This window comes from Nematolebias whitei, chromosome 7 (assembly GCF_014905685.2).
Source record: "Nematolebias whitei isolate Nwh7 chromosome 7, NemWhi1, whole genome shotgun sequence".
NCBI lineage: Eukaryota > Metazoa > Chordata > Actinopteri > Cyprinodontiformes > Rivulidae > Nematolebias > Nematolebias whitei.
This window is the reverse complement of record NC_056504.1, coordinates 41,676,931-41,701,158: the sequence shown is the minus strand read 5'-3', so window position 1 is coordinate 41,701,158 and position 24,228 is coordinate 41,676,931. Positions and strand designations below refer to the sequence as shown.

General features: G+C 39.4%; 1 protein-coding gene across 1 annotated transcript; it reads right to left on the bottom strand.

Moving 5' to 3' along the window:
* Nucleotides 1-835: 835 nt before the first annotated feature.
* arhgef25b (Rho guanine nucleotide exchange factor (GEF) 25b) lies at nt 836-22,332 on the bottom strand (the record flags this gene model as incomplete). The annotated part of the gene is given in 15 exon segments (XM_037679581.1): nt 836-916; nt 997-1,199; nt 1,276-1,456; nt 2,903-3,094; nt 4,991-5,068; nt 5,178-5,228; nt 5,408-5,500; nt 5,603-5,692; nt 6,911-6,980; nt 7,116-7,219; nt 7,318-7,384; nt 8,774-8,901; nt 11,488-11,571; nt 11,643-11,971; nt 22,130-22,332. Coding segments are annotated over 15 exon segments (1,845 nt in total), but the record flags the coding sequence as incomplete, so codon positions are not given.
* Between the last annotated feature and the right edge of the window lie 1,896 nt (nt 22,333-24,228).

Sequence of the window (24,228 nt, the reverse complement as noted above, 5' to 3'; positions counted from 1 at the left end):
TACTTACTACTTGTACTACTATTCCTACTTCATGGTTTTTCACTTATCACTGGGCTTCAGGGTACGGATTTCCCGCAATAAACGAGGCACTACCGTACCCCACTTTAAGTAATTTCTTTTAATTGATCCAAAGTAGTACAGACTTGTTACATCACTGTACAAGAGTCGTGTTCTTGTTGTACTGACTCTTCTAAGCACTTGGGAAAATATTCCATCCTCTCCTCATCTAAATCAGGATGGAAACATGGCTGCTCCAAAAACACAAAGCAACAGCCAAGAGAACAAGAACAACTCAGGCCAGTTTGGCTCAGCCAAAAAACATGCACTTCAATCAAACCATTTCCTTTTCTAAGGTGGAAGTCTTAATGAATAAGATAAAACAGCAGGTCAGTAGGTTTTCCACAAACTGAATGACTAAGTGACACTGGCAGTGATTTGTAAAGCCGCAGAGAAACAACAGGATATCTGACAAAGGCAGCCAGAGAGTGATTTCCTGTCAACATGAGTGAGTGAGTGGGACAACAAACATGAGACTAAAGTTCTGACAACTTGACCTGGGTCATTTAAAAACCAATTAAGGTGTTATTATTGAACTTATGCAGCTGCAAAATAAAAAAAAAGTCGACTTGAATAAGAACTGTTCACAAAGATTAATATTCAGAGTGGCTGCTTCAAAGAAATCTGGTGATATTTTCTTCACAAAATAAAAGAACTTGACACATTTTGTAGTTTGTTTGTATTGAAAGCGCCACAAGCTGCCTAACAGAGGACCGACCTTCTGGCAGTGATTGGTGTGGGGTGACAGGGCGTTGAATGTGCCGCAGTCGTGTTTCACCTCTGTGCACAAACTGAGCTGATGGTGTGAGGAAAACGGGGGGCGAGCCGCTCGAAGGGTTTCAGCACACGTGCTAGACGCCTTAAAACAGAAAGAGGAAAGTGAAGATGAGACAGAGAGATTCGTGTTTGTATGTCTGATTGTTGCTGTGCATGTACGACCTTCAGTGACTGCTGGAGTCGGGGGGAGTGCAGAGAGGGCAGAGAGCTGTTGTAGGACAGGAGACAGGACTGGTGATGCCACTCCACGGAGGATGACGGGGGAGACGACAGGCCAGGTGATGACACAGCTGGAGACTTTGCGCACCTTCCTAAGCTGTTTGACATGCTTTCTCTTCGCTGGTACTCTATCGGGGACTGGAGAGCTGCAGGTGCACACGAAGATGTGTTGCATCGTTTCTAAATCTTTGAACTTGTTGATGCAAAGTTGAGCACTGGTACCGTTTAGGAAGTTCCTCTGAGTCTCTAGGATCTGGATCACATCATCAAACCATGCTTGTTGTATCTCTGGAGACGATGCGTGCATGATGAAGCGCGTTACGCTACCGTCAGTCGCCCGGGAGGTCAGGACCAAACAGCACGGATCCTCTTCAAGAGGACTCTCCACGCCCAAGCAACTGACCTACACACACAAAGTGATTATACCATACCATACCAATTTATTTATAGAGCACTTAAAACAGCAACAAGGCCAACCAAAGTGCTGTACAATAGAAACAAACAAGCACAGTGGACAGGAAAACATAAAATAAAAATACAGACACAAATAGCAGCAGATAATAACTAAATGGCCAACACTGTGGACTACAGACAGGATCAAAACAAATCACACTGTGTCAAAGGCAAGGGAATAAAAGAGGGTTTTCAGGCGAGACTTAAAAACTGTGAGTGTGGGAGTCTGCCTGACACGCAGTGGCAACTCATTCCACAGTATTGGACCTGCAACAGAGAAAGCCCTGTCACCTCTGAGCTTACGACGGGTTTCTGGAACTGAAAGGAGCATCTGGTCTGCTGACCTCAGAGAGCATGGTGGGACATATGGCTGTAGGAGATCAGTAAGATAGGATGGGGCAGAACTGTTCCGTAATTTAAAAACATACATGAGTATTTTGAACTGGATCCGAAGGTGAATAGGTAGCCAGTGCAGGGAGGCCAAAACTGGAGTAATGCGCTCTCTATGGCCTGTACCAGTTAAAAATCGGGCTGCAGCATTTTGGACCAGTTGTAGACGTGCAGTGGAGGACTGATTGATTCTAAACAGAAGCACATTGCAGTAATCGAGCCTGGATTTTATGAATGCATGGACTGCTGTCTTAAGATTCTTTTTGGACAGTATGGGCTTCAGCTTAGACAGTCGCCTCAGCTGAAGAAAACAGGATTTAACAATCATGTTTACGTGACTAAGTTTCAGGGAGGGGTCCATTATCACTCCCAAATTAGTGACTCTTTGTTTCTTTAACGGAGCTAGAGAGGAAAGGTCAATGCAGTGGTTCATGAACGTGCCATTGGGATGGAACAAGATGACTTCAGACTTCCTTTCGTTTAAAATTAAGAAGTTTAAAGCCATCCAGTCCCGGATGTCAGCCAGGCAGTCAAGAAGAGGCTGAATAGAGTGTGTGCCTCTGTGCCTCAGCTGGAAGTAAATTTGACAGTCATCGGCATAGAAATAAAAGGGAATGTTGTGATTGTGGAAAATAGCATCTAATGGCAGCAGATATAAAGAAAAGAGAAGGGGACCGAGGATGGACCCCTGCGGTACCCCCCATTGAAGCGCTGCCGATGCTGAACTCAAATCTTTGATACTGACACAAAAGGTTCTGTCAGAAAGGTAGGACCTAATCCAATTGAGGGCTGACCCTGTGATGCCCACCCACTGCTCTAGTCTAGAAATGAGGATCCCATGGTCGGTGGTGTCAAAAGCAGATGTAAGGTCCAATAGGATAAGCAGCACAGAATCACCTGCATCAGTGGCTAGGAAAATGTTGTTAAAAACCTTCAGTAGATCAGTATTATGTTGAGCTTCAAGAAAGAAAATCATTAAGATATCTATTGACAGCTACTGTCTTACCTTAATGCTGTTTTTAAAGGTATATCCAGGCAAAGGGATGCCTTTTTTCTTCTCAATTGGCTCACTGAAGATGACGAGCTGCTCAAACAGGAAGACTCGCCTCTCCCTCGCTCTGGACAAAAGGCCACCTTCCTGTTCGCTCACAGAAAAAGTGTCCTGCTGGAGCAACTTCCCCTGAGCTGTAATTTTCCCCTGAAACATGCAGCCCACAGACACGGTCATGGTTTTTGCATCTTAGATGTAGCGACCACTTAACCAGTACATCTGAATATTGCATACATAATACAATGCAATAAAATGATAAATAATAAGATGTGCGGGATCCATGTACAAAATTATTTTAAGAATTCCTGATCACTTATTAGACTGTTTTGAACTTTAGAATATGAAGGTCATCATAGATTCAGGGGTTTGCAACCTTTTGGGTCAAAAGAGCCATTTCTGTCACTTCGCTCACTAAATAAAATGTGTCTGGAGCCGCAAAACCTGCTTATCAACTGGTGGCCCATGGGCCACTTAGAGGTCGTTGGAGGAGGGCTTTTCTGGCTAGTTGGGGCGACATTATAAAACTAAAAATATATAATAAAATTTTACATTTATTTATATTTTTACATTTTAGGGTAAAAGGAAAGACCAAAAGTAGGGGAAAATTTGTTTATACGGAGTCACATGCTTCTATGAGTCTTTCTTTCGGACTTAAAATTAAGTACAGTTAATATAAGGAGCGAAACATATTGATTACATTTAGCTACTTAATTTATCCAACCTCCAGGCTTACAGTGGGATCTTGCTCAAATAAATAAATAAATAAATAAATAAATAAATAAATAAATAAATAAATAAAAATCAATAACTTGTCCAACAAAATGCCAAATTTTTCTGCATACTTTAAATGTATGTTTTATTACTTCAAAATGGTATATCAGCTTTCACAAATTTACAGAAAATTGACAACAAAAAACTGCTAAAACTCACATTTTCTGTTGTGGGTATAAAGAAAAATAAATTGAATCTAGTATCATGTTAGTTTTGGTCAAAGCTTCAAAGGGCCACAGATAAGAGACTAAAGAGTTGCATGTGGCCCCAGAGTTGCAGATTGCAGGCCCCTGGTATAGGTTATATTTCTACAGTAGTCTGTTTTTTTTATGCAAACTTCAAACACCAATAAGTAACAAAGTCCAACCAAAAAGACAGAAAAGCATAACGCAAACAAACCACACACACACACAAAAACATTTTTTTGCATTTTTCCTAATGGGTTTATGGTCAAATAAATTACAGGGTCCCCTCTTTCATTACTAATTCTAGTTCCTAAATAAATGTTTGTATGAACCCTCAAGAAATGCATTTGTGGTTTCTAAAGTCAGTGAGTCCAAACCCCTCAATAATAAAATCAAAACTAGTAGAAGATGATGTAAAGCTGACCTATTTAAAAATGTAGTCATTTTTAAATGTATCCTAATATCATCATAATGTTTTATATGTATCAGTGCGAAAGCGCTTTGCCTGGTTGAACTTTGTTTTTTTTTTATACAGATTTTTTTTTTATCTAAAAAAAAGAAGAAAGAATATAAAATAGTCTGGAAAGTTAAATAATTTTCTGTTCTTTTTTTTAATTCATTACATAAAAAAACTAATTCAAACTTGATACATTTCAAGATTAGACAAGAATCCTGTACACAATAAAATATACTATGACACAATATAGTGAAATATAGTACAGTAAGTTGTAATATGATACAACAGTATATTATACCAAGTAGTTAGATATGATCTGGTTAGATTAAACACAGTAAATTATAATTCAGTGTCATATAGTAAAATTTTATATGACAAGAAACTGTAGCGTATCATTAGATAAATATTAGTGAGATATTAAAGGTTAGATTCAGTGCAGTTCAATATGATTCAATGTGATATGTTAACATACAATAAAATAAAATAAAATAAAAAACATTGAGATTCTATAGTGAGGTAAGATAAAGTTTGCTGCAACACAATAAAATACAATATGTTAAGGCAAGAATTGCACAATTCCCATAAAGAAATCACAGATATATGAAAAACAAAGAAGAAAAGAGCAAGTACCTCGAAACCTTGCAGCCTTCCCACGTTCATCATATCATTGCAGCGTTTTGGCACAAAACACATCACCTCCACCGCTTTCTGATGGATGAAGTTAGAACAACAAAAACTACATTATGGCACACAATTTAAGTGTGAAAATTATTTAATTAAAAAAATAATAATAATTCCACAAAAACTGAATTCGTACCTGCAGCTCTTCAACTTCCCTCCCAGCTTTGCTGTAATATTTCAAGAAGTCCTGAGGATGTCACAAACAGAAACACACTTGTTCGACTTTTCCAAATGATTTGAATGAAATTATAATTTTAAAAACAAAGAAGGAAGAACTATTTATATCTATGAAGAAAAAAAACACACTCCTTGTCCCTCACAAGTACAGATATAAAGAACGTTAAATGCTGTATACATAATAAATACTTTTAGCAGTAGCTGATACTTCATGATCCTCTGAACGGGTTTGATCAGGAGATCATTGAGCTGCAGCCTGTGACCCAGCTGCTGCCTGAGATCCTGTCAAAGAAAAGTTCAGGTTTTAAAAACAGGTTTAGTAGAAAAACAACCTGTTGAGACACCACAAGCGATGAAAATACAACTTCATGTTCCTAGACTGACCTCAAAGTATGTCTCAATGTACTCGGAGACGATGTGTTCAGACTTGGGTTTGTTCTGGCAGTAAACTACGTACATGTGAAGACGTCGTTCCTGCAAGTTGAACAGAGATAAAGATCTAAATATTCTACATTGTTCGCTTGTGTGAGTGTGTAAGTGTGTGTGTGTGTGTGTGCAAAAAAAAAAAAAAGAATGAACAGAGGTGAGTTTCTGAACCGCTGTTTGTGTTTTTTGTTCCCCACTCAAGTTTTTTTATTATTAGTTGAGGAAATTGGTTTAATTAAATTGTTTCAGTGGCTTAGACAAAAGGGTTTAATTAGCTGTGGCTTAATTAGCCATGCATGCTGATAAAAGTGGGATGATTACAGCACTGAATCATTTATTTTTCCTATTTTTTATATACAGTTTTAACATAAACTCACTTTGTAGTTTAATGCCAATAAACCTTAACAATTTGCTGTCTTTTGTTGCTTCACAACACTCAAAAGAGCCTTTTTTCACCTTCGTTCACTACATTCAACATGTCCGAAGCTGCAACAAATTGCTGCAACTGTGGTTATCAACTGGTGACCCATGGGCCACTTTAGGTTTGTTGGAGGGGGCTTTTGTGGCCAGTAAGGTTGACATTATAAAGCAAAATATATCTAATGATCTTTAACATTTATTAAATAAAATGATGAGATTCTTGTAAAGGGGGGAAAAATTTTAGTTTTTACCAACTTAAAAAAAATTTAATAAATATACAATCTATGCAGACAGTTCTTCATATAAAGAAATAAAGCATCAAGTATGTTTTACTCCGTGTACTCACTCCAGTGTTCACATATTTGCAAAAGAAATGACAGCAAAACTGTTTGAACTAATCCTTTTTTGTTTTTTGTATAACCAATAAAATGCAGTTTTATGCCAGTTTTGGTCAAAGCTTGAAAGAGCCGCTGCAGAGGGACCAAAGAGCCACATGTAGCTCCAGAGCCGCAGGTTGCAGACCCCTGCTATAAAGCATTCAAGTAATTTCCTGCTAGTTTAGAGCAAGACAACAATATAAGGAGTTCTGAGAGTTTGTTTCCACACAAAGTTCAGTCTCTGTGGACTGTTAACTCTGATGGCAGGTTTTTTTTTTATTCACCAGAGTGATTAAAGGTTCTTTTATAGTTTGCAGATACACTATTGAAAACTGAAGAAAGCACATGTGCATGGCAGCAGGTCAAAGCTTTACAGCACCGGTGGGAGGCTGAGATGAGGAAACAAACCTCCGTTCAAATGGAAAACATGCAGCGAGGGAAAAGTTAAAGCCCTCGTAAAATAACTCACATGCTTGATGAAGAGCTGAGCCAGACTGTCTGGATCGTTCACACACTTCTCCAGCTCTGCCAGGAAATAACTGTGTGGCACAAAGCAGAGGTCAGACAGGAAAGGTCCAAGAAAGATGTGAAACAAACAGCGCAGAGAGGACGCAACACACGCTGATCCATCACGAACACGATCAGCTCCTGAAGCATCCAGGATCAAAGCTCACTCTTTATGCCAGTCGTAGATCTGGTGGATGTTTCCAAACACAATCCTGTCCTTCCCTCGCATGTCCTCTGGGACTCCCTGACTGGTCATCATGGTCATGTAGCCCTTTACAAACAAAACGACGCATGGCCAGTCAGCTACTGAACGTCTTAATGTGAATGTTTTGTACAGCCTTCATGTGGATCATGTGTAGTGAATCATACCTGAACTATGAGCCCCAGATCCTCAACATACAGCCGTTCTGTCTCGATCAGCTCTGCCAGAACATATCTGAGAAGGAACACGACTGTCAGGACTCTTCAGAACTAAGTTGTGATTGGGGTCAAATAAACTCCATTTGAGCTGGAGTGGTTTAGGGAATGTGTTTCTTGTCTTGATGGGATGTTGTGTTCTGCTGTCATGCTGCTGTCTATTTGTAGCCATATCAAAACGTTCAGCTCATTCAGGAGGTGGGTGCCATGACTTTAAGGTTTTTACTTTTCAAATTAATATTTCCATTAAAAAAATATCGTTCATTGTCTACTTCTCTGTTTGTCTTCCACTGCTACTTCTTTTTGCTTTTATCCTTTCACTTATTTTAGCCTTTCAGCTGCCGTTTTGCTTTTAGATATTAGTTAATATTTTGCTATTTTTGACTAGCCTTTTGCTCATTCAGGCTAAAATTTTACTGTTTTAGCAAGCATTTTGCAACTTTTAGAGTTAGCTCGTCTTTAACCACTTTTAACTTCTAGCTACTGATTTAAAACTTTTATCTTTGAGTGAACCTTTTCCTACTTTGAGATTTTAGCCAGCCGTTTGTTGCATTTTACTCGTTTTATGCTACTTTAAACTGCTGCTTTTAGATAGCATTTTGCTACTTTTGTGTCTCAGCTAGCTTTTAGCTTCTATCTACTGTTTTGCTACTTAAAGCTGTTAGACAGACTTTAGCTAAGTTTAGCTTTGAGCTAGCATTTTGCTACTTTTAACATTCAGTTAGCATTTTGTTATTTTTAGCTGTTTACATTTTAGCCAGTGTTTTTCTTTTAGCTTTTAGCTAGCAATTTTCTTTTTTTTTCTTCTTTTTTACTTTTAGCTAGTGTTCTGCTTGGTTTACCATGAACAACTCAGTTTCAGGGGTGGCACAATGGTTCAGTTGTTTGAGCTTTTGCCTCACAGTGAGAAAGTCATTATCTAGGTGAAGTTTAATTGCATTTTCTGCACATACTGGTTTCCTCCCATATACCAAAAACATGCATGTTAGGCTGATTAGTAACTCTAAATTGTCCCTAGGTGTGAGTGAGAGAGTGAATAGTTGTCTCATTTGTCTCTGTGTGTCCCTGTGATGGACTTGTGACCTGTCCAGGGTGTCCCTCATCTCTCACACAGTGACTGCTGGAGATAACCAGCTCCCCGTGACTCAGGAAGGAAAAAACAGGTAAAGAAAATGGATGGATGAACACCATTTTAGCTTCATCTACAAATGTTAACAGTCATTGAGCAATCATATTCACTCTGTACTGATGCAGAAAATGCAATTTTTCTCATCTCATTTAACATTTAAATTAGATTTTTTTATCTGTCCCCCTCCTGTTTCAGTAAAATACTAATTTACAGGTTTCCTGATGTCTTAAGCAGCATTTCATCTGAAAGTTTTCCTTTCACGTGGAGCTCAGTACTCACAAGCTTTTCTCCAAGGCAGTGTTTTTCTCTTCCTCGCTGTCCACAGCAGCAGAGCATGGATTGCTCGAGTCCTCAGCCGCCGTGCAGTTCTCCTCACCAGGCAGAGTGTTCATAGTGGACGTCTGACTCTGAAACACAAACAGCACAACTCAGGTTATCTGACGGGATGGAGAAGGCTCCATGTGGGGCTGAAATGCAGGAAATATATTGTGTATTTGTATTTAATTATCACTAATACACATGAGCAACACTTCAAGGATTAGGACTTAGTTTTTACAGATTCTGAGCTACAATTTGGCATGTTGGTAGCTGGGAGTCATCTCAAACATACTCGGACAGACCATGCTAAGTTTTTATTCAAAATATTGGCATGCAAACTGGTGAAGGATATGCATGTCTTCAATGGGTGCTAATTTTATTCAAGGAGAGAGTAAAGAGTCCTTGTTTCAGCCCTGCAGATGAGACAGCTGTACAGGTTGTCAGGCTGTATAACAGATACCAGAGCAACTGACCCGAGCACAGAGAGGGGTTTTATAATAAATATCACTCCTCACCCAAACGCACAACCATCTAATGCGAAATTAACAGTAATCCTCTTGACATACTTTTGTCTCAACACATTTTGTCCTCTGTCTTTACGCACCAGATCTCTAATCCTCCTGTAGAGTTGATGCACATTTGTAGGTCAACAAAGCGCTGTTAGTTCATCTTTTCTGGGTGTTTTTCAGAGTCTCCTCTTTTTGTTCTTTCGCTCTTTCTGTTCACATCCTCACCCAGCAGCAGGCATCCTGTCTGTACAAACAATCTGAGGCTGATTCACAGTCTTTGATTGGATCTCTGCCTTTTATTCACTGCTGAGCATCTGTAAGAATTTATAATCATTAGATGATTATAAACAACCAAAATGTGCTTTTTTTGTTTTTGCAGGAATTTCTCAACATCTAAAGGAATTCCGAGGGAAAACTTTTTGCAAATGGTATTTAGTGCTTTTGTTTTTCCTTGCTGACTCTGAGGAAACAGAGGAAACCATTGTGACGCCTGGGCAGCAAACTGTTGTTACACCAGTATAACATGGAGGTGTAAACAGGAAGGCGAGATCGGACATTTATTCTGTACGAATCAGCAGCTCACACAGAACATGCTAACAATATTCTATCACTTTACAAAAAAGACTAGTTCTTCACAAACATAATCTGCATTTTTGTTGTTTTATGGACTTCTACATTTGAATAAATGAAAAAGACACAACAATAATTACAATATTAATAATAATCACTGCGTTGTAGACATGCTGCTGGAAGGATTTGTTATCTTTGGACAGAACCACATCTGCGTCTCCTGTTTCTGGAGCTGCACTGAGCAAACAGGTTGCTGGCTGTACATTTATATTTACATCACAGACAAGAGAATGTTGGGGATATTTTCAGCTAATGTTCAGCAAGAAGACAACAACTGCATATTTTCATATAAGTTAAAGTACTGATTCAGGCAGGAAGATACTGACTGAGTAAAGTGATTGGTATTTATGAAATGTCCTGATGCATGCTCAGTAATCCAGCTAGATAAATCTATTAAGGTTAAGTCAGGTCATCTGGACGAATTCTTCTTTGTTGAAACGTTTCATCTTTTATCCAAAATACTTCTTCAGTCTGAGGAGCTGCAACAAACTGAGTCTTATAAATATTATAGTTATAGCCCCTTCTCATAGTGGATCAACCAGTTTATTGCTGACAGCCAGAACTAGCTGCTCACATGCAAAAGGGCCCATCAGCCTAACGATCGATCATAATGTTTAATGATGAGCAGGTTCTCTTCACAAAGATGGCCTCCTTTACTCCTCTCTCAAACCAGCGTTCCTCTCCATAAAGGATCTTCATCCCTGAACAAGTGACCGCTGGCCTGCAGATGAGTGTAGACCACAGAGGCCTGACCTGATGATGTTGCTCTTCTGTGCTAGTCCATCCTTTTGGCCAGTAGTTTCCCCGATGTATAAAAAAAGAATCCGTCCAGAGAACATGACTTAACCTTGTTAGATATTTATTAAATGATTTTGTCTTCAGCTCATTCATACTGAAAATGAGCAGAGTCATTTCTCCAATTGAATATTGCACGTTGTTGGTTAAAATTGACTTTAACCTTTTAAAAACGTATTTTGTTGCACATAGCCGTGAAATGCAGATGATGATGTAACCTCCTGTGTCTTTGTGTGTGTTTATCTGTCATGTCAGCAAATTATCTCATGTACAGCCACCTAAAAACTGCTGATGCCAATCTGATTCAAGATGGCTGCCATGGTTAACTGATAGCAAAGACAAAGCATAGCTATACTCAGTCACTTTGATAGAAAATGAGTTCAGCTTTGATGTGGTGGTAGCTGCGAGTCATCCCTAACACATACTCCGAGTTAATAGATTGTGGTAAATCTTTCAATATCACAACTTATAACACTCATTATTTTCAAGATTGTGCCTATTTGTCTCCACAACAAAATAATATATCTTTCATGAGCTAATGCAACCAAAACTAATCTAATCAGGCAGGATGTTTTGTCCTGAAATAGCTTTAGAAAGCTGCAAAACTTTTTACTGACACTGTCAACCTGCTTTAATAAATAATTTACATGTGTTTTTTGTATTTCTTGAATGAGGGATTCTCTGAAATGTACATTCTTATGTTTTATGGTAGTAAAAGAGGAATAAACCTGCAAATATTACCAGACTCTGGGACTCTTTGCTTTGCAGGAGGTCACATGAAAAACTCTGCTGAGACGGAGGTGGATCTGTGTGACCTTTCCACTCCTGTCCACAAATAAACACTGTCAGAGTCGAGTAGTGTAAAGTGTTTCTTTGTTCAGGCTGTAATGTCTTACCATGTCTTTCTGATCAGAAGACATGATGGTGTAGTTTTTGTTCATTTCCAGAGAACTTTGCTGAGTCTCACTGTTGGACAGAGGCAATGTCTGCTCTTTCCCATCTGGTTTGAACATCTGCTTCTCAGCTTTCCCCGCTCCGCTTCTGGGATCAGAGCTCAGCTTCCGGACGGGATTGGTGAGCCATTTCTTCAGGGCACTGACAGGGTGTCGTGATCCTCCAGAAGAGGCACGCGAGCAGGGGCTGGTGCTGCCTGAGGCCTGGAGAGCTGCAGATCCCACCGATGGAGAGATGCTGCCTTCACTGCCTGCCGCGGAGTACATCTCAGCTGCACGGGGGAGAAATAGAGAGACGGGAAGAAACAAAAGGTTCAAGTACAGCAGCTAACTGTTGCGTACATCCTTTAAAGTCGGATGTTGCAGAATAATGATTTGAGGATGGGTTCAGTTTCTGTTTTTTATCCCAAACTGAAACTTCAGTCCCTGCAACAGCTTTACCTCCTCATCCTGTATTAGAAACTCAGGTGTGTTCTCACGAGGAAAACATCAAATTTAACAGAGAATTATGTGCAGTTATCAGTCACACTGTGTGCTGCATTGTTTGAGACTTTAGACAAACTGTAACAAAAAAAACAAAGATCTGCAGTGGAAGTGGTCTCCATCTACATGTACTTAGGTGTGCACATGAATGACAACCGCAGCTGGAGCATCAACACCACCAGCCTGATCAAGAAAGCTCATCAGAGACTCTACTTCCTCAGGCAGCTGAGACGAGCTGGACTGGGAAGCTCAGTCCTCACCTCCTTCTACAGGTGTGCAGTGGAGAGCATCCTGTGCTCCAGCATCAACGTGTGGCATGGAGGCTGCACAGCTGCAGAAAGAAAAGCTTTGCAGAGAGTGGTGAAGGCTGCACAGAAGTCTGTTGGAGTCAGTCTCCCCACCTTCACAGACATTTACACCTCCAGATGCAGGAAGAGAGCCACCTGCATCATGAAGGACCCCACTCACCCAGCACACACACTTTTTGCCCCACTCCCCTCAGGAAGGAGGTTAAGGAGCATTAAGTGTAGAACCACTAGACTGAGGAACAGCTTCTACCCTGAGGCTGTGAGACTCATGAATCTCTAATCAGGATAATCACTGTGAAAAATCAGATCATGTTGCTGCTGATCTGTTTCATGTTGCTGCTGATCTGTTGCACGTTGTGTTCATGCGTGCTCATCTGCTCACACAGACTCATGACCGTGCTGCTGTTTGACGTAATGTTTTTAGGCTACTAGTGATCAGTGTATTTTTAGTTGATGTTTTTCTTAGTTCGTATCTTAGATGTTATTACTGTTTTTCTTTTGCAGTTGGATGTAACTGGGACTCTGTGTGCATATTTTAGTTCACACTACATGTACCACATGTGGTGTGAACAACAATAATGACTCTCTGACTCTGAAGTTATAAAGAATACTGAGTAAAGTATGTATACACAGAATCTGTTTTAGCGTTAATTTAATTCTGGCTGACAGTGACTGAATGAGCGTTTTAAATTAATTTGCATTCTGTAAGCTAAGCTGCATTCTTTTTTTCATCCATCCATCCATCCATCCATCCATCCATTATCTTTTACCCGCTTCTTCCTTTTCAGGTCACTGGGGTCACTGGTGCCCATATCCAGCAGTCACTGCATGAGAGGCAGGGGACACCCTGGAAGGTCTCCAGTCCCTCACAGGGACACACAGAGACAAACAACCATTCACTCTATCACTCAGACCTATAGAGACAATTTAGAGTTATCAGCCTAACATGCATGTTGTTGGTCTGTGGGAGAAAACCCACACAGAGAACATGCAAACTTCTCCCAGAAAAGCCCCCGGCCGGGATTTGATCTGGCTCCCTTCTTAGAGGCAGCAGCTCTACCAGCTGCGCCACCGTGCCACCCATTGAGAAAATAGGAAAAAAATATATATATGAAGTTTTAAACTATTTCTACATTTTTATATTTGGAGGCAGACTTTCCTGTAATTGTTTGAAGAGGTTTTGGTCCGTAGTTCTCCAGGCTGGGGGTCTTTAAAATATATTCAAGTCACAACAGAAGTCATCTCAGGGCACTGAACAGAAACATTCATATATAAAAATCATAAGTTAACAAAAACGTTAATAAAAATAATAATTAAACACTTTATAAAAGAAGACGTGTCGGGTCTAAAAAAAAACAACTCACAGTAGATGAACACGATCTGAAACTCAAGACTTTCGAGGGGACAAAAATCCACCAAAGCCCTGAACAGAAGAATCAGCCTGAACAACTGAGTAACTTTTGAAGCCCAAACAATTCAAGATGGCCACCACAGCTAATCGGCATTAATCCTTTTTATTAAGAAAAACAAAAATGTTTTTAACTCTGTTTAACAGATATTGAGCTCAAGTTCAATCGTAGCTGAGAGTCATCCTCAATAGAGACTCTGAGACTCTTTACATCTCATGTGATGTCTCTTTAGATCAAGCAGAAGGCCATTTGTGTCTGTTTAGCGTTTATCCTAGATCCTTATATACTGTTTCTTTTTACACTTTATATTTTTGCTATTTTTGGTTGTAACTGGGACCCTGAGTACACAATTTTGTTCCACCTAATGTACCAAATGTGGTGCGAATGACTATAAAGAAACTTGAACTTGATTTACAAGGTTTGATCAAAATGGCTACCACTCCATCTCTTCTCAGACCTCTGGCACTAAAGGCAGGCGTCCTTCCAGGAACGCTAGGCCTTTAATGTGCTTTGTTTTGTTGATGGCAGCAAAGTGGAATCCTTCACGAGCAACATGTTTTAGTGTTTTACTCTTCAGGGGTCGCCACGCTCGGTTTATGTAAGCTGTAATCATAATGAGAAGCTTTAAAGAGACCAATGGAAATCTGGGTCAGCTGTTAGAGTGACTGTTTAATGCAGCAAACAGACAAGACACAAAACTAACATAAAATACTAAATGTGTCTTTACATTTCATTGTTTGATTCATTTCAGTAGATACATGTTTTTCTTTAATTAATTAAAAATGTTAAATCATTTCTTCACTAATCCTGACATGGATCTGTTGAAACCTCAGTGTTTTCTATTTCGGCATTTGAATCAGCCCATGGCAGCGAAACAGAACACTCTTAGTGTTTTTATTTCTCCTTTAATCCTGATTAGTATTTGATTCAAATGATTGATCAAGAGATCAAATGTTAATATCATTTAGTATCAAGCCACTTATGTTTAAATGACCCTGCCAGGGTAAAACGACCTGACAAAGTTTGAATATTTTATTATTTTATTTTCACTGCTCGGTGCATGAGTACCCCCCACCCCCTGCGCCCTTGAACAGTGACTGCTGGATATGGGTGCTTCAGAAAGAAATAAGTTGCTAAATATTATAGATGGATTGCTTACAAGGTAGTAACTTAGTCTGAAATGTTTAATATAACAACTCTAGATGAAATATATAGGTGAACAGATTTGTCTCATTATTTGGCAACAAACTGGTCAGTTTTGTCTCTTTCTGGCCCTTAATTAATGCATAATAAGCAGTTATTAATGGTTTATAAAGTGTTTATAGAGGAATTAATAACATATCCATAAACTATATGTTAGCATCTACAAGGGGAGACTTATTGTAAAGCGGTACAGAAATTTTAAACAACTTATTTTACTTTAGAAACAATCACATAAATATAACATCAGAAATACACGCAGTATAAAGCAGTTTGACAGCTTAAACATGTCATTAATTAATATTTCTTGGCACTTTATAAATTAGTAAGTTTTTTTTTTTCCAAGGAAAAAAGATAAAAAGTGGTGTTACATTAGATGACAATGTGTCAGGATATTGAAAAAAAAAAGCAGTTTTTCTATTTCCAATCAAAGATCGGGTCATATCTTTATCTGCTGATGAGCTTTACTGCAATGTGAATACTTGAAACGTTTCTCTGGATCGACTCTCAGAGATAATCACGGCTGAGAAGTCAGGATTGTTTGAAGAAAGTTACACAATGTGTCATCTTTCCAAGAAGCAGCAGCCGGACCACCACCTGGTAGACCGGGAGTATCCGTGGGGCGTGCATGTGTCATGGACAGCCAGCTGAAAATAATCTTTTTTTATACTGATTATTCTGTTTAAATCGTTCCCAAAGACTCAGCATGTACTATCAAGAAAAAATACACTCTGCCATCATTTCATGTCAGATTTAAAGGTAAATTCATGCACTGGACAAAGTGAAAGGGGTTCATTCGCTCCACGACCTCTTAAACCTTTAAAATCATAACTATTAGAGGAAAATCCTTGAAGTTTCTTTTTTATTTTGGTGTGATTCCAGTTGATCTAATTGCTTCCTCACTTTGTCTACACAGTCAAAAAAAAAAAAAAAAACTCCCCCCTTGGTGTACTTGTCTCAGACACACAAATGAGAAAATGCACGTCTGCTTCTCTCTGTTGAAATGATTTACTCTGGTTTTTGTGGTTCAGATCCTCTCACTGTGAGAAAGAGTCATACGTTACAGAAGATAAAATAAGAGACATTGTTTCACTGTAAGCTCATTTTGTTGTTGAAGTTTATGAGAGGATCTGTGTGTGTTTTGTGGTTCTGTCGTCATGCCCTGCCCTCCTCATGTAACCAGCTCCGACCTCCTCCACCTGTTGTCCTTCCCCAGGTCTTCGTGTTTATCGCCTCCTTAGTGTCTCTATATTCTGCATTTCTTTACTGTCCCCATGTCCGTGGATCATCCTGTAAGGAGTCGTGTTCTGTCCTCCCTCCACGTTTCACAGAAAATGTAAGTTTTGCTGCCACGTCAGCATTTGTTTTTCTTATTTAAATAAATGATTTATTCTTTAAGCTCCCTCATTTCTGTCTGTCTACACCTTGGTTCCAAATAAACCAACAGTCATGATAGTTTAAAGATTAGGCTCCAAATACAGAGACACTGATTTAGGTCCAACAGGAAAAACAAGTTAAAGCTGAGTTAATAATTCATTGTGAAATTATTTTAATATTCGATTTTGATCCTGGTCAACTTCCATAAACTTCTCATTTTGAAAGTGTTGTAGAGGTGAGAAATAAATGATATATTTAAACTAAAATCATTCAATTCAGTTCATTTATACAGCACCAAGTGACAACAGAAGTCATCTCAGGGCACTGAACAGAAACATTCATATATAAAAATAACAAGTTAACATTATTTATCTGAAGAGCAGACTGCTTTGAATTTAACTCCATCACAGACTCTCGTATTGAGCAACAAGGTGACAGTGGAAAGGAAAAACTCCCTCATGAGGAAGAAACTTTTAGCAGAACTAGGCTCAGGACAAGCGGCCTGATCGAAAATAACACCAAGATTTTTAACATTAGAGCTGGAGGCCAGATTAATGCCATCCAAGGAGGGTGAAAGACTGAAAAATTCATTCCTAAGATGCTCAGATCCAAAAACTAAAACCTCAGTCTTGTCTGTATTCAAAAGCAGAAAACGTAGGCTCGTCCAGGTTTTTATGTCTTTAAGACATGCTTGTAGTCAAGTAGTTGATTGGATTCATTGGACTTCATGGACAAATATAACTGTGTATCATCAGCATAACAATGAAAATTTATCCCATGCTGTTTAATATCTTTACCTAATGGAAGCATATACTATAAGGTAAAAAGTATTTGTCCAAGCACTGAACCCTGAGGAACTCCATGACTAACTTTGGTGTATGATAAAGATTCATTATTTAGATTTACAAATTGGAATCTATCAGATAGATTCAAAGCGCTACCCACAGTAGGTAAGATATTAATTATTCATAACTTTTTCACAGAAACCCACATTAAAAGGGGTGAACTCTCCCTTTATACTGCTCGAGAATCACTTCCAGCGCCCTGTTGGTAAATCAGCTCTTCAAATGTTTAAATTCAGCACTTGATGCCAGGACAACATTAGTGTTGCATAAGAGAGTTGATTATCATCTGGGCATAACAATGTGAGAGATGATGGATAAATCATTTTACATTATTTATAAATCAACAAGAGGACTTATTAAAAAGATATGAAATGCTTATGCTGATGTTTTTCTTTAAAGTTGAAGTGATTCCAGAAAAAGTCTTAAGGGCTAAAAGGCTGTTCCAGCCCTCTTTGTTCATGCTTATCGCCTGCTGCCAAAAGCAAAGAGGCGATAATGATTTGCCTCTGGGTGCGTGTGTGCGCGTGTGTGTGTGTGTGTGGGGGGGGGGGTTTGTTTGTAGAGGTGATTAAAAAAAAAAAACCTCACCAACCAGTGGACAGATTTTAATGAAATCTCAAAAAAATGTAATGATTTTGTAGATATTGAGCTGAATCTTGGTTTGGTAGTAGCTGAGACTGCTCTCCAATTTATACATCAAGAGCTAACAGATCGTGCAGGATCTTTGTTTAAAACTTCAACACACAAGGCTTGTTTTTAATTGTTAGTTGTAATGCAAATCAATTTTATCATTGGGCAAAAATGTGGTTCAGCAGCAAATATTTTAATAGAATCATCACCTTTGACAAAAACTGAAGCTCTCGACGCTGACAAGTGAGCGACTGTAGTATTCTGTGGAGCTGAACACTTTTGTAAAGATGGGTCAAAGGAATATTTTATTCCCAACATTATGTGATCGTTGTGACGGGCTTTCAAACAGATTAATGTACATTCTGTGGCTGAGCAGTGTCAAACAAAACACACTCATCCCAGAACGTAAGGATCATTTCAGACACAAAGAGGAGAGCTTCATAAAACAGCTTTGGACAGTAAAGTTAAAAAAGTGATGCAAAGAAAACAAATCCACAGACTCGCTGACAAAGAAAGGAAAAACAAAAAAAAGTATGATAAAAATACTGACGTCACATTTCACATAAAAAGTGACTCCTGAAGAAAAGCTGCCAAAGTTATCTTGTTAGGGTGAGTGGACAGAAGTGAGAACGCAGGACATGTCGTCACAGGACTGCTTTCATTTTCACATTTCACATGTCTGCTCGTATGGTTTGTCACAGCAGGTCGGCCCCGAGTGACGGCGCTCTGTAATTTCTCCCAGAACAACTGAGGATTTAAAGGTCGGAGCAAGAGGACGACGTGTTTCCTGTGTCTGTGTGTGGCTGCCCTCTGAGGCAGCAGAAGAAATTATTTTCTTCATTTAGCAGATCACTGGAACGCATCCAGGAAGACAAGTCGGAACAGCACAAAAAAAGAGGTTAAAGACGGGGAACCTGTGACTGGAAGGTTGCCAGTTCGAATCGAAGCACCCACACCTGTCTCCACCCTCATTTGCCGCGTAAACACTGAATGAAACAAACATGGCGGGTAATACGTTTTTCCATTTCCATCCTGTACCGATTATCCATTGCTGGGTCACAGAGTCAACAAGTCCAGAAGACAAACCCAGACATAACACTGTCCAGCTTCTCCAGGGGGACTCCAAAGAGCTCCCGGGCCAGATAAGATATACAATCCCTCCAGCAAGTTCTGGGTCTGCTCCAGGGACTCTTCACAGTAGGATGTGCCCAGAAATCCTCCAAAGGGAGGCATCCAGGAGGCATCACAACAAGATGCCCAAACCACCTCAACTGACACCTTTTGATGAGAAGGAGCAGTGACTCTACTTTGAGCTCCACCCAGAAGATCCAAGACACCGCAAAGCTCATTTTTTGCCACTTGTATCTGGGATCTCGTTATTTTGGTCATGATCCAAACCTCATTAGGAGATGATTAGAAGGAAGATGAACCAAGACAATGAAGAGCTTGGCTTTTTGACTCGACCCTTTCTTCACCATGACCAACTGAAGCAACGCCCTCATTCATTCAACCTTTATTTGTACAGGTTAGTCTCTTTGAGTCACAAGGACTCATTTTCAAGAGGACCGATCCGTCAGTCACTCTCCAGCTCCATCCTATACCATCACTGGTGAACAAGACACCCAACTCTTCCACCTGAGGTAAAGACTCCCCTCCAACCAGGAAGGGGCATTCCACCCATTTCCAGTCAAGAACCATGGCCTCAGACTTAGAGGAGCTGACTGTCATTCCAGCCGCTTCACACTCGGCTGCAAACTGCCCCAGTGCACGTTGATGGTCATGGCCTAAAGATGCCAACAAAACCACATCATCTGCATAAAGCAGAAATGAGACCCTGAGGTTCCCAAACCAGATCTCCTTTCCTCCATGACTGCATCTTGAGACATATGAACACCACAAATGGGATCAGAGATGATGGCAGCTCTGGCAGAGTCCAACTCGCACCAAAAGACAAGACGCCTGTGAGGAGGACCGTCAAGTTCAGGTGCGTCGCAAACCCAGCAGCAGGCGAAGAAAGACCACTGATTATGCATAAACTAGCTAACAATTTTGTTGTTTTCAATTGCACAACAATTTCAGCGCTGACGCAAACATGCTGACATGTTCTTGTTTACTTCTTTGAACGCAGCGTTCTGCATGCGATGTCACGTCTTCTTCAGCACACGCAGGTCGCTCAGGATCGTGTTTACATAGGGTCCAATAGTGGTCACATTGAAATTGCGATGCAAAAATAAATAAATCATATCTCGGCAAAACATTGAAATCAAGCATTGAGACCTGCAGTGTGAACGAAGCCTAGTTGTCATGGGTAACTGTTGTGAAAACCCCAAATGGCTCAGAAACCAACTAAAACTTTTATTGACTAAACCAAAGATCAGGGATTGCAGCAGCACAAAAAAAACTTAAGTGAACAAAGGCTCTCACACGAGACTGTATAAAACGTATTTATATTTAATCACTGGCGAATGACTAAAAATAATAAAGAGTCAGTTCAAATTATGAAGCTACAAACAAGCTTGTTATGCTTATAACGCCTCATGTCCTTATGAAAAACCCAAATGAAGGACCAGCACACAGGCGGGCAGCACAAACCAATAATCTTTTCTTACAAAAAAGGAAACTCGAGCACAGAGAAAACAGGAAAGCTGACAGATCTAAAACAGGACGTAACCAATAGAGAGCATGGTGGACCGAGACAATGACAAGAATCTGGCCAAGAACAAATTACTTTTAGTTGTATAAAACCACTGAGGGGTAATTACACTGAACTGAAGCAGGGCTGATTGGAAAGGAAAAACCTGTGCACCAAAAGACAAAAGGATATCCTTTATCCAAATAAATCAGGAAGCAAGGTAATACACAGAAAAACAAGAACCTAATTACAACTCACGAAAAGAATACAGCAAAAACCAATAAAAAGCTCTACAAAACAAGAAACCTAACCAAGGATCGTTTGAAACTGGAATCAGATAAACTGCAAAACTCCCTGAACTCATCAAGAAATAAGAACAATTAAGACAAATTCTAAATCATGACGCAATTTTTTTTTTTTTAAATGAATTATACTATAAACTTTCTTTTAAGCTAAAAGTTTGACAAAGTAAGAAGGTGAGTGTTCCTTTTCTGCAGGATTGTGTGTTACATTTGTAAGTTATTCCTGGAACTGGGGAGAACAAATATAAACTGATAATGGAATATTTTAGTTGAGCTGGAAAGCCTAAAACAGATTTCAGTTGAAGTGCACCATCTGTTTCATGCTGCAACCATCCTGCCTTTAGACTTGCAGATAAAAAAAGGACAAGAAAAAAAACAGATAAAAAAGGAATTTAATGAATGACTGGAAAATATTTCTAACTTGGAGCTTTAGATTATTTCATGGCAGTAAATGAAACCTCCTCATGTTTGAATCTGAGAGCGTCTTCAAACATGAACAAAAATCTGTCAATAAGAACATTTTTAGAACGTCACAAACAATACTACAGAAGAGGATTAGGGCCACGGTGCAATAAAAAAAAAATCCTTAATTCAATTTCAATTCAGTTTATTTATATAGCTCCAAGTCACAAGAGAAGTTGCCTCAGGGCACTAAACAGAAACATTCATATATAAAAATAATATGTTAACATTCATAATTTAGCACGATTTATCTGAGGAGCAAACTGCTTTGAGTTTAGCTCCATCACAGAACTCAATTCTGAGGAAAAAATACAGAATTCTGACATTAAATTTTGAATTCTGAGAAAAAGTCAGAATTATGAGGAAAAAATTTAATTCTGAGAAAAAAGTTTGAATTCTAAGAAAAAAAATCTGAATTCTGAAACTAAAGTCCGAATTTTCTCAGAATTCTGACTTTTAATATCAGAGACTGAGACTAACGTCAGAATTCTGAGGGGGAAAAAAAGAAGTCAGAATCCATTTATCTAACTCCAAATCAGAATTCTGACTTTTTTCTCAGAATTCTGATTTTAATCTCAGAATTCTGACCTTTTTTCTCAGAATTAAGAGGATTTTTTTTTTTTTTTTTTTGCACCATGGCCCTAATCCTCTTCCGTACTAATCCTCTTCCATACAATACTAATAAATAAAATGGAACTAAAAATTAATTAAACTTTATAGGAACTTAATTCAATAGTCTTTTAAAAAGTGTTAATACTGCACTTTAAATACTTTGTACATACCTCTGCCTGGGACAAAGCAGCATCCACAGTCACTGAGAACTTTTCTGAACAGGTGCTGACACCCACACCCTTGTTGGTGGTGACCCCCCCTCATGGTGATCCACTCCTGCTGGTCGGCTCTACAGCATCCGAAGCGTGCATAATGCTGCACGTACAGAAACTAGTCCTGTGATTATCCCCAGAAGAGGTGAGAGGGAAAGTGTGCAGAGAGCTCCACAGTCATATTCCAAATCTGAGCAGAAGCCACTGAGAGGACAATGGGGTTCTTATCCCATGACAGGAGGACAAACAACCGGATAAACCAGAGACAGCCCGGCCTTCGACTCACGAGCCTCCCTGTGTGGTCAGAGAGCTGGCAGAGATTTAAAGAGGGACCAGGAGTAAGTGAGGGAGCGACAGAGAGGCATGAAAGAGGTGGAGCTGTGATGAGAGAGGGATTTAACATGAAGTACAGCTGTGCCAGCATCTGTTTCCCAATCTCCCCTCAGCCCCCTCCCCTTCTGCTCATTCACCCCTCTCTCTTTAACCAAATCTGTTTTCAGCTTTACAGCCGGCTCGCTGTGCCTCAGTCTTCCAGGAACGACAAACACTTTCCTGGTAAATTAGCAGTTATTGATTTATCATTTCTACATCATGGGATGAGGGTTATTTTATTGGTAATGTCTAGGTCCAGACGTGAAAGATTTAAAGTGGGAATTACAGAACATATCCAATGGTTCTTTGATGGATGAGGAAACAGATTTGTCACAGAATCACCAACAGCGCAACATAAAACACAAGAACTGAACGTTAAAGTTTAAAACAAGAACGGTATTAGTAATACAGGTTGGATATGGGGTTCTTTGGAGTTGTATCAGTGGTAACAAACAAAACTCAAAGTCAAACAATATAAGTGCAAATTAACAAGAACCATTGAAGTAAAAGTGAAGAGGGTGATAATGAAACAGGTATGCTGTTTAGGTGATGAAGTACAGGTGAGTGTAAGGCACTGTCCACACTGCTTTGAATAAATAAAATATTTATACACTAAAAAAAATCTGCTGAAAATGCCCCTCTCATCCACACAAAAAATAAGTTCAGTAAAAAATAAATAAATACAATTTTATTTTAGTTTCTCCCTTCTTCAGGGTTCGCCGCAGCAAACTAACTCTTCTAACTCGAACAAATCTGGGAGTGATAATGGACCATTCCATGAAACTTAACAGTCATGTAAACATGATTGTTAGATCCTGTGTTTTTCAGCTGAGGGCACTGTCTAAACTGAAGTCCATACGTTCAAAAATAACCTTGAGACAGTAATACATGCGTCCATAACATCCAGGCTCGAATACTGCAATGCATTTCTTTTTGGAATCAGTCAGACCTCCATCACTCGATTAGAACTGGTCCAACATGCTGCTGCACGATTTCTAAACTGTACAGGCAAAAGAGAGTACATGCTAGTTTTGGCCACCCTGCACTGGCTCCCAGTTCACTTTTGAATTCAGTTCAGAATTATTTTGTATGTTTTTAAATCTCTGAACAGTTGTATTCTGAAAAGGATGAGAAAGTCGCGCTATATAGCAGCAGCTACGTGCACTCCGCCCATCTTTCGGACGACTGTAAGGACATATTCTCATTGTATCTTGGTGCAATGATAATAAAACTTATTCTGAGTTCTGGCCACTCTTATCTCGCTGATCTGCTGCAGCCATATGTCCCACTGAGGTCAGTGAATCAGATGCTTTTTCTGGTTCCAGGAACTCGTTTTAAGCTCAGAGGTGACCGGGCTTTCTCTGTTGCAGGTCCAAGACAGTGGAATGAGTTACCACTGCATGTCGGGCAGGCTCCTACTCTCACTGTTTTTAAGTCTCACTTAAAAACGTAGTGTGATTTGTTCTTAACCTGTCTGTACTCTACAATGTTAGCCATTTAGTTATTATCTTTTTCCATTCATATCCATAGTTTTATTTTACTTTATTTTATTTTACTGCTGTGTGCTTTGCATGTTTGTTCTGCTGTACAGCACTTTGGTCGGTCTTGTTTGTTTTAAGTGAGCTGTAAATAAAGTGCTATGGTATGGTATGGTATGGTATGGTATGGTATGGTATGGTATGGTA